The sequence below is a fragment of the Porites lutea genome, chromosome 6 (assembly GCF_958299795.1).
Source record: "Porites lutea chromosome 6, jaPorLute2.1, whole genome shotgun sequence".
Lineage (NCBI taxonomy): Eukaryota > Metazoa > Cnidaria > Anthozoa > Scleractinia > Poritidae > Porites > Porites lutea.
Window position 1 is genome coordinate 15,299,824 of NC_133206.1, and position 15,376 is coordinate 15,315,199.

The 15,376-nt window shown below is 41.1% G+C and overlaps 1 protein-coding gene across 1 annotated transcript in view; it reads right to left on the reverse strand.

Moving 5' to 3' along the window:
- Positions 1-2,381: 2,381 nt before the first annotated feature.
- The window catches only part of LOC140940449 (structural maintenance of chromosomes flexible hinge domain-containing protein 1-like), a 49,050-nt gene continuing 36,055 nt past the window's right edge, over positions 2,382-15,376 (reverse strand). Inside the window, exons 21-28 of the mRNA XM_073389426.1 lie at positions 14,813-14,976; positions 11,882-12,204; positions 10,748-10,858; positions 9,713-9,998; positions 8,307-8,418; positions 7,660-7,943; positions 6,282-6,575; positions 2,382-5,469 (exon numbers count right to left, since the gene is read on the reverse strand). Of these exons, the coding sequence (XP_073245527.1) occupies positions 4,709-5,469; positions 6,282-6,575; positions 7,660-7,943; positions 8,307-8,418; positions 9,713-9,998; positions 10,748-10,858; positions 11,882-12,204; positions 14,813-14,976 (2,335 nt within the window). The 3' untranslated portion in view covers positions 2,382-4,708. The remainder of the gene's footprint in view (positions 5,470-6,281; positions 6,576-7,659; positions 7,944-8,306; positions 8,419-9,712; positions 9,999-10,747; positions 10,859-11,881; positions 12,205-14,812; positions 14,977-15,376) is intronic.

Below are 15,376 nucleotides of genomic sequence, written 5' to 3' on the forward strand. Positions count from 1 at the left end.
TACACTCAGAGATTCGCTACAATAGACCTTGCGGGAGACCTTGTCACGATTTTTGACGCCATCTTGACGAGTAGGAAAAAACGCGTGAAAAATTACAGTGTTTGTATGAGAATCTAATGTCGAATAATTTCCGTAGAACGGCTGTTCTGACAAAAATATGATTGGTAAACTAAAGCTTCTCTCCTAAGAATTCTACTGAAAAAATTGAGGGCGTTACATGCACGAGAAGACCTAGAACCACTTTTTTAAATTTTCTATACATTTGTCTGTAAGAAAGTCCCGGGAAAATTACAGACAAATATATGGAAAATCTAAAGCAAGCCTCTGGAGAAATCTAAGCACAGGTACGCCCCCAAACTTTTTTAGCTTTAGTCTACAACTGATGTTTTTTTGAGAACAGCCGTTTTACGGAAATTATTCGCCATTAGAATCTCCTACAAACACTGTAATTTCTCACACGTTTGCCTACTCGTCAAGATGGCGTCGAAAACCGTGACGAGGTCTATCACTCCGGGGATATACTCAGTCGTAAGACACCGTAGAAAAAGAAAACATTCAGCAAAACACGCGGAATTTTATCCATGTCGAACCTAATCGAACTCAATCAAAGTTTGATTGGGTTCAGTTACTAAATTTTTTGTGAGAGTTAGATTGTGTTCGAGTAGCGAACCTTATCGTTCAATTGATAAAACGCTTCAATTGGTTTCAGTGGTTAGGTCGGGGAACATCTGATCTCTTACAAGGCGGTCATTCCGTGGACCATGTCCACGAAAACACTCAAAAGTCGCTCATCTATCATAAACCGTTCCCTGCATAACTCGTTTGTTGACCAAATAGTTCTTAATTGCGGCCTACAATTCATTCTTTTGCACTGTAGCGCTGAGAAGATTGACATGCGGTCAACTGAAGGTTTTCCACCGTACAAAAGAAAAGGTTTATTATAGTCTGAGCATCAGGCGTCTTTGGAGGCAAAAGGCCTTTTGGCCATTTCCGAGTTCCAAAAAACTCTAACTTTCAAAACGAGGCTTATATTTAGTGCAAAACCTTTCCTGTCAAAATGAATAGGCCACTTCCGAGTTCCAAAAACCCTCACTTTCAAAAAGAGGCCAAGCGCACAACCTTTCTTGTGAAAAGGAGTTTTATTTGCATGATAATGAAATATCATTTCCATATCAAAGGCTGAGCACTTCACCTCGCTTTGATACAGAGGCCCGGGGGAACTCCGAAATGACCTATTGTATTTGCAAGAGTATAGAATCAATTCCAAATCAATAGCTTCTGTCTCGCTTTGAAACAGAGGCTTGGGACAACTCGAAAATGGCCTGTTGCTCACGGCTTTGCATGAAGAAACGAAGAAAGCGAAAATTAGGAAAGGAAGCTAGCAAACAAGTAAGACAGAAACACATGGTCACTGGGGCATCTTTTTTAGAATGGTATCTTTGGGAAGGGGAGGGTAAGCCAAACCTTGAGCCACGCCCAGGTTGGTATCCTTTAGAGCTTCCGACCAACATTTCCCCAACACCGAATAGCCGAATAGGTCTATTCTTTTAAACAAACTGAAAGGAATTACAGAATTGTCAAGGCAACAATAATGTTCTCTTAAAATCTATAGCAATTCCTTGTAAATAAATAATGAGACAGGATTTGCATTGCAAGTGGCCTTGCCTCATTTTTGTACGTACAATCGTTAAAAAGGTTTAAGTAAATTCCATTTACAAAAAGACAAAGTTTCTTCTAAGATATTTTCAAGTATGTAGACTTCACGGAACACTTACTCGAAGTGCCTGCTACTGACTGGGCTTACCAAGCCGAGCTTGTTTTGGAAAAGAAGACCAAATATTCCTTCCCCAAGCTCAGCCAAATGGCAAAGCTGAAAAAGCTCTATACGCGCGCCAAGGAACGGGGTGGGGGGGGGGGGGTACCCCCTGTAATGGCCTATACGGGGAAACTCCGCCCGCAAGGGGTAACTTTTTCAGGCTTTAGGTATATAAAAGGGTTGTGATTTCACTAGTTGAATTATATGAAAGGGTAGGGAAATAATCTATCATTTCAGTCTGTAAAAAGACCCAAAAATGCTAACAGATGCTTTTTTCTGGCCGTAAAAAAGTCGAGGAAACGTTCTGGTTTTGTGATTTGGGTGTATTTAAAAGATAGTGTATTGCATCTAAACTAGGTGCTAGGTATGTCAAAGGCCCCGTATAAAGCTTTCGTTAGTACCCCCTCCCCCACTTGGGTAAGCGCGCCATCGATGAGAAAAACATGCGCAGTAAAAATGCGCGATTCCATTATTTTTTTAAGAACAAATAACGACACCACCGGAAAGCAGACATGCATGTAATGCTACTTATTGCGTCCAAGCGTTTAGAATCCATACAACATGGCACCGCTCACAGCATTGCAATTCTGAGATATTTTTTAAAAAATTTAAATTACACCTTTGTAACTGGGAACTTGTCTGGAAAAAGTCGATGCCAAAAGTTAAGATAATATTTCCTATCAATAAGTTAATAATTAGCTAAAATATTGTCGGGCATCCAAGTATTATTTTTATCACTAATCTATAAAATACCTCAATTCTATGAGTATAAACAGCTTCTCTCTTTGGTGTAGCTAAACTCTAACAACGTTTAACAATGTTCTAACGTTTTTAATAAATAAGTCTCAAAACTATTAATAGTTCACGCAAGGAAATTTATTGTATGGAGGACGTATGAAAACCTGGGGAAAAAGAGCACTCCCTTGCAAGGGAGGGGTGCCCCTCGTACGGGTACTGCTGTGGGTAAGCGCTGCTTAGGATTTAAGTGAATGATAGACTGCGGGCGGTCTCTCATTATCCTCGGGGATAGCATAAAAAGGGAAATAACGAGCATGTTTTTATCGTTATTTAGAGTAGTCCGAACCAGTTGACTTGTTATCACCTACAACTGAAAACGAATTTGATCCACGCTCACAAATAGAGATTTCGGTACTTTTAGGAGTTCACCGAAGTTTCCCGACAAGCAGTCCCCGCCAGTTTTATAAAGGGAATCCCACCGAGGTTTGAAAAACGGATACTTATTAAAAATGTAACCAATTTTGCATTAAATTTCCTCAAGAACTAATGGTCGTTCAAGGACATGCATCAAACACTAATTTAAAAAGATTAAATAATCAAAAGAACGCGTAACATCTTGCATTTTCTACCCGTGAATTCGGAAAAGTCTTAAGACATTTGGAATTCTACGAACGCGTCAAGTATCACGCATCAGTACATGCTAAATCAATGGAAAAAGTAAAAAAGGCGCTTGTTTCAAAAAAAGTTTTGAAAGTGATAAAACATCGATGTCTTAATTAAACTACAAACAAAATAAACTTACTTTACACCGCTGTGAAGCCTTTCATCACAGGGGAGCGGCAGAGGGAGGGAGGGGAGGGGAGGGGACGGGAGGTGCAGAGGGAAGAGAGGCAACTCCTCAGCGTTATCCTTGGCTATCCCGTGGCTGGATTTTGAAGTAGGAGTGGGGTTAATTAATAATAATAATAATTTTTGTTTCATTATTATTATTACTATTTTTTTGTTTTTAGCAGTTGAAAGAAACTTTTGAATTTTAGAGGTTGACAGTTTTTTTTTGTTATTGAAATGGAATGTTTTTAATTCGAAAAAATTTTTCTTAGTTGCATCAAATTTTTTTTAAGCTAAATTAAGTGCTTTTTAATTCGACAGGAATTGTAAATAGTGTTTTTGAATGAATAGTTTTTCCTTTTTTTTTTTAAGCGAATTAATTGTAAATAGGTTTAAAAAATAATAATAATAATTATAATAATAGTAATGATAATGATAATGATAATGATAATCATCATCATCATCATCATCATCATCATATTAATAACGACAACTTTTAAACTTCTAAAAAGGCTCTTGCCCAAAGCATACAGTTGAACCTCCATTAAGCGGCCACCCTCTATTAAGCAACCAGTAATCAGTCAGGAAATAATTGCAGAAAACAATTGCTAATAAAACCACTGTTAAGTGGCCACCTTTTGGCCATTCACACGAGAGTTCTTCTGTTGTTGTCCCCTTTATTAAGCGGTCACCAGGCGTTTGACGCACAATAGTTGGGCTTTGTTCTAAAAATATGATGAAGGAGAATACCGTCCGAGATGAAAGGTGAAGAAGACTGATTGTGGACCAGCGATGCTGCTCCCGTCGCGTGCTTGTTTCAAAATAAAAAGACTTTTAAAAAAAATTGTGCTAATTTCAGACGAACTTCCATTGTGCGGCCAACTTTCATTAAGCGGTTACTTTCAGGTACTCCAAGGGTGGCAGTTTAGAGTGTGTGTGTGTGCTTTTTTAGGGTGGGAGGGGGGGGTTCAACTGTACTGTGCTATTATAGTCAATTATTTAAGGATTACACACCCTACCCGCTGTCATCCCTTCAAAGCTGTAATGGGGACGAAAACGCACATGCTGAAGGGAAAAAGAAGTCAAAGGTAACGTTAACCCTTTAAGCCCCAGTATCCACAAACAAATTCTCCAAACTGATCTCCATACATTTCCTTTAAGAATTAGTTGGGAGATTTAATAAAACATCAAGGCATTTTCTCTTTCGTGGTCATTTTTTTATATTCTCACAACCTTATCTCTTGACAATGTATGGATATTGTTAGGAGAAAATTGATCTTGGTCACTATTGGGACTTAAAGGGTAAAGTAAGAAGGATAAGTGTAGTTATCTTTTCCTCCTTTTGTCGGGCGGTTCACTACTGTCCCTTTCCAATCCCGGCCTTAACTTTCGCAGCTCCTTCTCCAGTTCGTTAATGCGAGGAGACAAGCTCTTCCTTAACTCGTTCAGCCGCTCCTCACGTGAGCGGCCTTGAACCATCTCTGTCTCATGATTCTCGCAAACCTTCTGCAAGCGCCCAAGAGATTCACACTTCTCTTTTAACTGCCGATACTGCGGGGTTTCTCGAGGAGGTAGTGCGCCGAATGCGAACTTCAAATCTTCCAACCTATCGGGACACTTTCGCTTTGGATCCATAAGCCCGTCGGATGCAATCATCTTCCCATCACGAGTGAGGATTGTGGGGCAAGACTGCTTCATTTTGGTAAGATGCTCGCGATATGTTTGCCCTGATTTCAGGTCGTTAACCACTATTGTTTTCGACAGCAGGTTCCAGAACAGGCTACAGCGAAGGTAGCCATTGTCGCTAGTGAATTCCAGGAGATTCACCGCGAATTCGATTGGACTGCGGTAGTTGGACGGAGGAGAAGGCAGTTCTAGAGGCAAAGACTTACCGTCGCTGCCGTCAAAGTCTCTTTTAGAAAAAGGTAACAGAGTGGCCTCACAGTAAGCTGGGCATCCGGCATCATAAACTTTCCGCTGTTGTTCGGTGGTGCTCGTGAGAGCGACTTGCATCTTCGACTGGAGGAACCAGGACAGGATACGCGCCAGCAAAGGATCCGATACATGAGCGAGCTCTGCGACGATACCTGCAGACCGAAAAGTGTCCAAGAAATTAACTTCTATGTGTTAGAGACACAGGCTTTTACAAATAAACCTTAACATGTTACATAATTGGGATCACTTCACGTTTCTGGGAAACTGCCCACCTACCCCTCCCCTAAACCAACATTTCGCCCTAAGTAAGAACTAAGTGTTAATGTTGGTTTAGGGGAGGGGTAGGTGGGCAGTTTCAAAGAAACGTAAAATGATCCCATAATTGCATTCACCTTTTCAACAATAAAAGTACAAAACATGATTCATTTCGTATATTTCAATTCATGTAATTTCCACCATCGGGTATGGCACGAACTCACGATGGCCTGCTCTCCAGCTGCCTTGATTAGATCAGTGGATAGAGCGTTGCGTCCCGTCAAAGGCCAGGGTTCGATTCCCAGTCAAGCCTGAATTTTTTCAGCTTCTTTTTCAACCGCTCAGGTTGTTCATTCTACTGTGAAGATCATGTTCACTTTCATATCTTTATCCGCAGTTCAAACCATGATTTTTTTCATATATTTCAATTCAAATAAGAGAACAGTGAGCACTTTTAAGAAAAAAAAAACTGTTCCACTGAACAGCTTTCAAACATGTTTAAGCTTGGGTGTGAATGGGGCGTGAAGCCCCAATTCCTATAAACAAATTCTCCAGACCGATCTCCATACATTTCCTTAAAGAATAAGTTGAGAGAATTTGTTAAAGATCAAAGCATTTTCTCTTAGGTGATCATTTTATTAATTCTCATACCCTAATGTGTCAGTTGTTATACACAACTGACAAATTTACAGCAACACGGGTTCCTTACCTTTTATGTACTGTCTTATCCTGGCCGGTGGTCCATTCTGTATAACGGGTGGCCGAGTAACCGCTCCAGCAGTCTCAAGTTGGTTCAATTGGTATCTGGTGGTTTGAAGAACGTTTACCACATCTCGAGAGCGTGGCTCCCCCCTGAAAGAACTTCTTACTGGAGTAAGAGCTGCCACTACTTCCGACTTCGTCCGGTTCACCTTCTGTTTGCTTTCTCGGACGCTTTGCTCCAGATCTGCGATCTGTTTTCTGAGTGGCTGAAGCTCGTTCTGTACCCGCTGAATGTGTTCATCTGAAATACAAAGTGGTTTAGAGCAATTTTTGCAATGAGTTGTAGTAGTAGTTGTTGTTGTTGTTGTTTTTTATTGCACGATCACAACGACAGAAAAAAAAAAACAAAAGAACGAAAGGAAGCATTAATTGGTCTCACAAACGAAGGTAAATGTACAGTCGTGGCTACTGATTGGTTTAAAACCCTCTCGGTGATACAGTCAACCCCCGCTTAATACGGACACCCTGTTATTATGTACAGTTTGCTTTGTCCCCGGGGAAATAAAGCCCTTACATTTCTCTAAATTGATCTTAAGAAGTCGTTACGTCACGTTGCCGTGGTAGCAAAATTTTAGGATCTTAACAAACCGTGGTCCTGCAAATAAGGCAGAAAGAAACGAAAAACTTGGCATGTTTGTCTTCCCTGTGGATGATTGCACTCAGGAACAAAACGGTAGCCCGTTACTTTTCTTCCATCGATCGACAATGCAAATGGCCGTCTCTGTCAAAAAAGATTGTTGAGGTCCAGAAATTTTGCAACCATGGTAACGTGACGTCACACTTCTTTCTATACTGCACCTACGTGGCATCCGCAAGAAAGAGAAGAGGAGGGAAAATCCCGAGCGCGCAAGTGCTTTAGGATGCGCGAAATTCCTTCCTGATTCCTACACACACTATGCTGATACGTGCTGATTGCACGTATCCCCTTTTCTTCTTAAGTGCCTGCCACAAAATACTTTTCTTTCATTTGATGAGAGGTGTGTGTTGGCAGGGAGGGAGATCAAAAATACACGAAAACGCGAGAAAAGCCGCCTTTAGACCGATTCAACAGGAATGGAAATTGACTTGTAGCTCAATAGTTCACATTTGCAGTAGACGTGTCAGGGATAAGGGTAAACAGCAAGAGAGATAACACAAAGTTACGTCTCAACTTGGAACGTTGCAAGTGATCACGAGGGAGTTGAACTTAGCTTAACTTCAGAAATGGCCCCCTTTTTCACAAGTTAATACAAAAAAGGTGTAAAGTCAAGTAAATATTAAAAAAAACATTTTAGTCAAGCCAGGAGCCATGAAAGATTCCTACTTACGCATATTACTCTACTTACCTGTGCTAAAAGCGAACTTAACAGTGTGAGACTCAACTTCGGGTGCCGAAAACACTAACAGATACTCGCCGATATAATTCCCCACACGACTGCAAAGTGTAAGCCTTGGTAACTTGGCACTGCCATGGTTGAGCGTTATCTGGATGGGACTGTTTTCCAGAGCTGGTAAGACTGTGCCATCGGGCACAGTCCCCGATGGTTGAATGCCAACCTTAACCGCCAAAGACGATTCGGCCATGTTGCCATGAGCGTCTTCAGCAGCAACGATGACGTCTTCTACTCCACTAAGAAACAAGAAATCAGCATATTTTGCATTTTAGGGTCATACTGATGATTAACCAAGGGATCTACTAAACTTGACTTTAACTAGCCCTTTCGAACATTTAAAGGTGTTGACGAAGAGAAAAAATGGACGATAAAACCGGGAAACATACAAAAGGCAACAGGCGAGGGATAAATCGCAACCGGCAACAAACAAGGGAAAAATTGGTGACTAGTGGCGAACACGGTCGGGATAAATTATCCTAACAAGCTCGGGGATAAGTTTCCAGTTTCAGTATCGGGAAAGTAAGTGACCTGAAAAAGCGCGGCAAAATGTCTTCAGTATTATAACATAACATTGTACATGAGTAATTTGTGCAACTAACCCTCTCCGTGTCAGAGGAAGAATGGTGCGACCCTTGACGTCAGCAGTGCAAGAGGCGCTGAGGACTGGGGGAGAACCAGATGTAAAGCGAAGAACGAGTCTTCTAGGAGGACCTGGGAAGAAAAAAAAACCAAATTAGAGTTCAGGCGACATTTAGGACGACAAGATTTATGTCACGAGAGTTAAGTCTACGAAAAACTGAATCCCAGGTGGAATGATCGAACTTATGCCTTTCTATTATCTGTCTGTCGCTTCACCCATTTGACCAAGAGGACTCAATTTACAAGGGTCACTCGTACCGCACATTAGGGCGCTTAAGAAAAGGCATTTAGCGACGCACATCAACGGAAAGTAGATTTTTTGCAATCTTGGGAAGTGGTTGTGCTCAAAATTTAAGGCATATCGTGTCTTTAAGAATAAAGACACTAACCTATCATTATAGCCTGCGAGACAGGCGTTAAAAGGGGAAGGGGAAGGGGGAGGGGGAATTTGGTCGCGCGAGAGCGCGTGGGCGCTCCTCCCTCGCGCATGGTCTCGCGCCCTAATTCCCTTCCCCTTCCCTTTCGAACGCCTGCCACGCAGGCCGCTATCATTATTGCGTGCATCAAGGCATACTGAAAAGGAAAAGGCTTCACTTCCTATAGACGTGCGTTGTTGAAAACCCCCTTTGCTAAAAGCTTCCTTTTGTTAGGTTCACCATTGTTAAATAAGCGCATGCGCATAACGCAAGTAATGAGGAAATCAGAGTGTCAAAATTAAGAAAGATTTTTTGAGAATGGGTTGAGTCTATTTTTGGGGGTAAAAAGCCTCATAAAATACCTAGTACGGTCAAACCCCGCTTGACGAACCCCCGCTTAATACGGACACCTCATTATTACGCACAGTTTTCTTTGTCCCTGGGGAAAGAAAACCCCTTACATTTTCTCTAAATTCAACCCGCTTAATACGGACACCTCATTATTACGCACAGTTTTCTTTGTCCCTGGGGAAAGAAAACCCCTTACATTTTCTCTAAATTCAACCCGCTTAATACGGACACCTCATTATTACGCACAGTTTTCTTTGTCCCTGGGGAAAGAAAACCCCCTACATTTTCTCTAAATTCAACCCGCTTAATATGGACACCTCATTATTACGCACAGTTTTCTTTGTCCCTGGGGAAAGAAAACCCCCTACATTTTCTCTAAATTCAACCCGCTTAATACGGACACCTCATTATTACGCACAGTTTGCCTTGTCCCTGGGGAAAGAAACCCCTTACATTTTCTCTAAATTCAACCCGCTTTATACTGACGCCCCGTTAATACGGAAACTTTCTATGGCCCCTTCAGTGCCCGTATTAACGGGGTTTGACTGTAGTTTGAACATAACAACTGTTGTTGTACACATCTACCAATACACATTTACCTGGGTGCACAAAAAATTGGACTGGCTGGCTGGTAGTCACGTGATCGGCAGGTGCTAGGACGCTCTTGAGTCTGTCCCTATATTCGTTGTAATGACAGGTGAGTGACCACTGCCCCGCCGCCTCCAAATACCGGTTTGCTAATGGCTGATACGTTACCAGGCCTTCTCTGTCCTGAGTAGGCTTCTTGTAAACCGTGATGGTCTGCGGACCACGTGGCCGGGATATTTCAAGATTAAGGTGCCCGACCCCATCAACTTTGACTCCGTCTTCCGTTTCACATCGCACCTGTTTGATGGTAAAAGCAGTTTTTTTAGTAACCAATCGCACTTAATCTCGTACCCATATCTTTTGTTGACGAAGAGATCTGGGTATGAGATTACAATCGCACTTTGACTTAAGTTGACAACTTTGTCGCTTAATTTATGGTCTAGTTTGCGCCTGGAAAGTGCCGTTATCGAAGCAAACACACACATCACTATCACGAAATAAAAAATATCTTCGAAGGGTAACAAACGACGGTGTCTCTCGCTAATATAAACTTAAAAGTGTTGCGAAGTATTTAAAGTAATAGTATTCAAACAAAGAAAGCTTTTTATCCATGCAACTAAGTTCACATTTGACTCACAAAATCTCGAGAGTGTCGGTCTAACAACATGAAATGGGGAAAAAGGGAGCTCGAGCAGTCACAACGACGATGCCAGTAGAGACAACACTAAAAATAACTTCGCGCTGGTTCAAACTTCACCGCTATTATTCCATCTCGTTCAATTCTTCAATTGTAAAGGAATTTCCAGGAGTTGAATTGTCAGAGACCGCATCCAATTTCACGAAGAAAGGAGAACTTGTCGTCCAGTAGCCAAGTTTTCCACCATTAGAAAAATTTACGTTGTAGTTGTGCAGAGGACCCACTTCAAAACAATGCACAAAAAGTGTAATGTACGTGCACTTTTGTTGTTCCGCTTCTAAACCTAATTGTATTTGGACGTTCTCTTTGCCGTCGTCGTCGCTCCCTCGTTTTAGCTGCTCAAATTCACCTTTAACACAGGAAAATTGCCTGTAGCCATCAGATTCTGCTCCGCGACTACTTTTACAACCACGGCCTTTACACGGTTACTTTTCTCCAGAGACGCTGTGACAGTTGCTGCCTGAAGAACAGAGAAAGCAAGGGAAATTAATGACAACTGAATGAAGACGTTTTTGCGATATAATTTCGGTCCGTGTTACAGTCATGTGATTCCCTCACTTCTCTAAGAGATCCAAGCATTTTCCCTTTGGTGATCAATTTATTAATTGTTATAACTTTTTTTATTGAAGATGTATAGATATTTTTAGGAGAAAATTGATTTTGAAACTTTGACGGTTAAGGCGAGTTTACACCTTTACTATGCTTGAAAAAGCCCCACATAAATTAAAAAGGGTCTGAAAGGGGGTGTCTGGATCTCGAATCACAGGTTAAATTTAAGTACATTCACCAATCACGTTACCTACTGGAGTCGTTTCACGAATCACGTGATTAGTTGACGAACTGATCAAGTCCATCAATGCTTCTTAGTGGTTGCTGGACTACTCAGGCAAGAGTTATTCTTTAATGACCGTGTGATCGGAATCAATCAAAAAGTATAGTGATCAAACTGGTGATTTTCTACTTTTTGTTTAACGACTACAAATTTGACTGGCACTGAATTTTATTGCTATAAAATCGAAGTTCTACAAGTTTTCACTTTTACATGGTTTAACTTCGAACCCTTGTCACGACACTTACCGTAAAATTCCGAAAACAAGCCCGTCCATGTATAAGCCCCCCAAACCGGTAACGCAAAAAACCGTCCGTTAAATCGCCCCTCCAAATATAAACTCCCCGGGGGCTTGTTCTTGGAAAATTGCCTCAAATACAAAGTAAAACAAAGCAAAATTCCAACTATAAGGCTAGCCCAATCGATTGTGAAACGCAAATTTGCCGCCGTAGATAAGCCCCTCTGAATATAAGCCCCTCAAAAAATAAGCCCCTCAAAAAGGCCCTTTGAAAAATATAAGCCCCGGGGCTTATTTTCGGAATTTTACGGTATGTCTGTTTTATCGGATCACGCGAAACCCCTTAAAGACCTTGATTAAACTCATCATGAAAGAAATATTTTCTACTGCATTTGAATAAAAGGGCAGCATCTCACCTGCAGATTCTTATTGTCTGGACTGGACACCTTCAGTTTCACCTGCTGCTCACCGCTCCGACTGCCGCACCTCATCGCCTTGGCTTCAAACACTGTCTCTCCCTTCTGAGTGGTCTTTCTTGGCAGCAACTGTCCGCAGGAAGCTGGAATCCAGGAGAGGTTCAGCGTTGTTTTGAGAGGTGTCTTGTTTCCAGACTTATCACAGATGAAAGCAAAGATAGGAGCGCTAAGATAGCAGTTGGAGAAAAACTTGGCTGTATGTTCGTTCTTGGGCGAAGAGTCATCAAATGCTTGGCTTTTCAACTCAATGTGATGTGGAGCACCTGACAGGAAAGTTTTAATTCACCACTTTAGAAACTAAGGGAACTTGTGTCCCGCAAGTATTTGTGGGATTGTTACTGGGGATGCGCCGTTCAGCTATTGGCCAATTTTTCCCCTGTCCCTACTGACAGTCCCAGAAGTCTTTGCGAGAGTTAACACGGCCCAGTTTCTTTCTCGTGTCATAAAAGGGCACTTTTACATTCTCACACGTTTGGTAACCATTGGTCAAAGTCATATTTGAAGAAAAAAAATTAAATTTCGCTTTGTGAAATCTTGAAAATATAAATTGCACTATTCAAACTTACTGTTTCGGAGGTTTGATTTGAATAGTTACACCACGGAATTTTATCCAAGGATTCAAAACTAAGTTTTATGTTTCCTTAACTCACCCTAGAGTGAAGCTGTTAAGGTTACAGCAAATACCCTATCTCCTACAAGAACACAAAACGGCTCCTGGAAGACTTAGAAGTCTATTATGAGTCAAATCTCGGAAGTGTGAAGCAAACGAGTGACTATTTTTTGGCCATTTTTTCGAGACACGCTAAAAGAATTTGAAAAAGTTAGCCTAACCTATCCTTGTCTCTTTGTCTTCAATCGAGAAATTGTACCACAAGCACTTCTTAATGATAATGGAACATTTTTAAATTCGTGTTTAAGATTTCAACGCTCAAAATGTCTGATGGCCACAGACCAACTACACTTATCTTTTCCGCATTTACAAAGTTTGGTGAATTCTAAATGAAAGCGCTGGTGAAAGTTTTAATTTTACGTGAAATTTTCAAATGTCACGCATCCAACAAATGGTACATAGCACTAGATGAACTTTCCGACGTTTGTTATGACTTAGGAGAATTTCAAACTAGGTGTAGGACATAAAGCACCATACCTGTTGTTTCCAGCTAAACCACAAAACGTACCCGTAATGTCCATCTTTCAAAGTTACGTTTCACTCTTCATAAAAGCAAACAACTTTGTCATACAGTCAAAACACCCGCGACTAAGAACCTGCATTTCCCAAGTTAGCCTTAACAGGTTCTTAAATAAATGGTAATTAGCACAAATTTAGGCTATTTAGGTTCTTATTTTCTGAAGAAAAAAACACATGGTAGCTTTGAGTATTAAGTGGTATTCAGCTTATTCCTTCTATAAACTCTGCATACCAAATTAGCAGTTATGTAAAAATGACCATGAGAAGAAGGACTGAAGCATTGACCACATGAATTTTGAAGTCGGCCTTTTGCTCAAGTGTACAGAATTTTTTTATAGATTTTAGAACATAAGAACCTGTTTCAAATTTTAGGCTGAACAGGATCTTGTACAGAGGGGGCCTAACTGACAAATTTTAGCCCAACAGGTTCTTAGTCTCGGGTTTTTACTGTACTCGAAATATCAACTCTACTAGCGCATCTAATAGGCCATTTCCGAGTTCCCCCGAGCCTCTGTATCAAAACGAGGTTAAGTGCTCAGCCTTTGATATGGAAATGATTTTTCATTCTCATGCAAATAAAACTCATTTTCACAGGAAAGGTTGTGCACCTAGCCTCATTTTGAAAGCGAGGGTTTTTGGAACTCGGAAGTGGCCTATTCTTCCATAAAGACATTTTAAACCGCTGACTATACAGTAGCGCTTTTTAGACTCCTCTGATCACTAGGCTGCGCCACGGACTAAAACTTCCGGTTAAGTCCGTCTGCGATATAGCACCGAAATCCTTGTTCTGGGCCCCCACCTGTGTACCGGGATTTGAGTGCGCGCCGTGATTGGCCTGTTTAAAAAAGCCATTGTTGATTTGCTAATCAGGTTGAAGGGAAATTAGAAACGCACTTCCGGTAATTCGTTGAGTCCCATGGGACAACAACAATATCGGTATTGCTTTCCAGATGTTATTAACCGGGGTTAGATAATAATTATTTACCGCAGTGGAGGTTGCTAGTGCAGGATATTCACTGATTGAGTAGCCAATCAGAGCGCGCGAAAAACACTATCCACTGTTTTAGTATATACTAAAAGTGATTATCTCACCCAAAATAACCACAGGCAGTCCAACCTAACCCAAAATAACAACAGGGCGCCCACACAATATGTTTGTGTAACCAATAGGCCATTTCCGGGTCCCCCCGGGCCTCTGTATCAAAACGAAGTTAAGTGCTCAGCCTTTGATATGGAAATGATTTTTCATTCTCATGCAAGTAAAACTCATTTTCACATGGAAGGTTGTGCACTTGGCCTCATTTTGAAAGTGAGGGTTTTTGAAACTCGGAAGTAGCCTATTGTAATTTTATAGTAAATGTACTGGATTTACCGTTTGCTTCATTTGTAGCGATATATCGCTAAATATGTACATGGATCAATGCTAAATAAACGTTTTATTACCTTACCTACGGTTAATCGTAGTCCTGTTGCCTGAGAAGTGAGTTCGTTGTTTACCGTCCTATCATGTATGTAAGGTAATGAAACTATTATTTAACATTGATCCATGCACATATTTAGCGACATAACATTACAAGTGAAGCAAATGGGAAATCCAGTACATTTACTATAAAATTACAATCGGTTAGACAAAGAGACTCTGTGGGCCCCCTGTGAAATAATAAACAGGTGCCCGCACTCACCAGGTTTGAGGTTGATTCTTTGCGTGTCTTTAGAGAACTTGTTATCATTGTCGTACAGACACATGGTTATTACACCAGGCTGGCCTGAAATGGTGGCTTCATTGTTGAACACGAATTCCGAGCCTTTACGACTGATATTTCCGATAAACACAGCAGTGCTACCACTGTACAGATGTAAAAAAAAAAAAACTACATTCAACTTGTAAACTAGTGAAAAGAAACAATAGACAATTAAAGACTGGTCGCAAGGGAAACAGTTAACTTTGTTTTGCCAGAATCTCAATGTTCGCCTTGGGAAACATTGAGATTCGAGGGAACGAAAATTAACTGTTTCCCGAGGGACCAGTCTTAAAGTGATTTGTTATATAGCTGGAAATTTTGAAGCTGGAAATTCATGAAACCTCGCTGCAACGGCGGTCATTGGTCAACACTCGCAGGCACCAGTGCACCGCTACCCTCTGACATCATAGATTGTGCAATATTGCCCACTCAGAGATTTTGGCGGGAAACAGTTTTATGTTAGATGTCATGTGACCTCGAAGTAAGCAATGAGAGCACACGCTG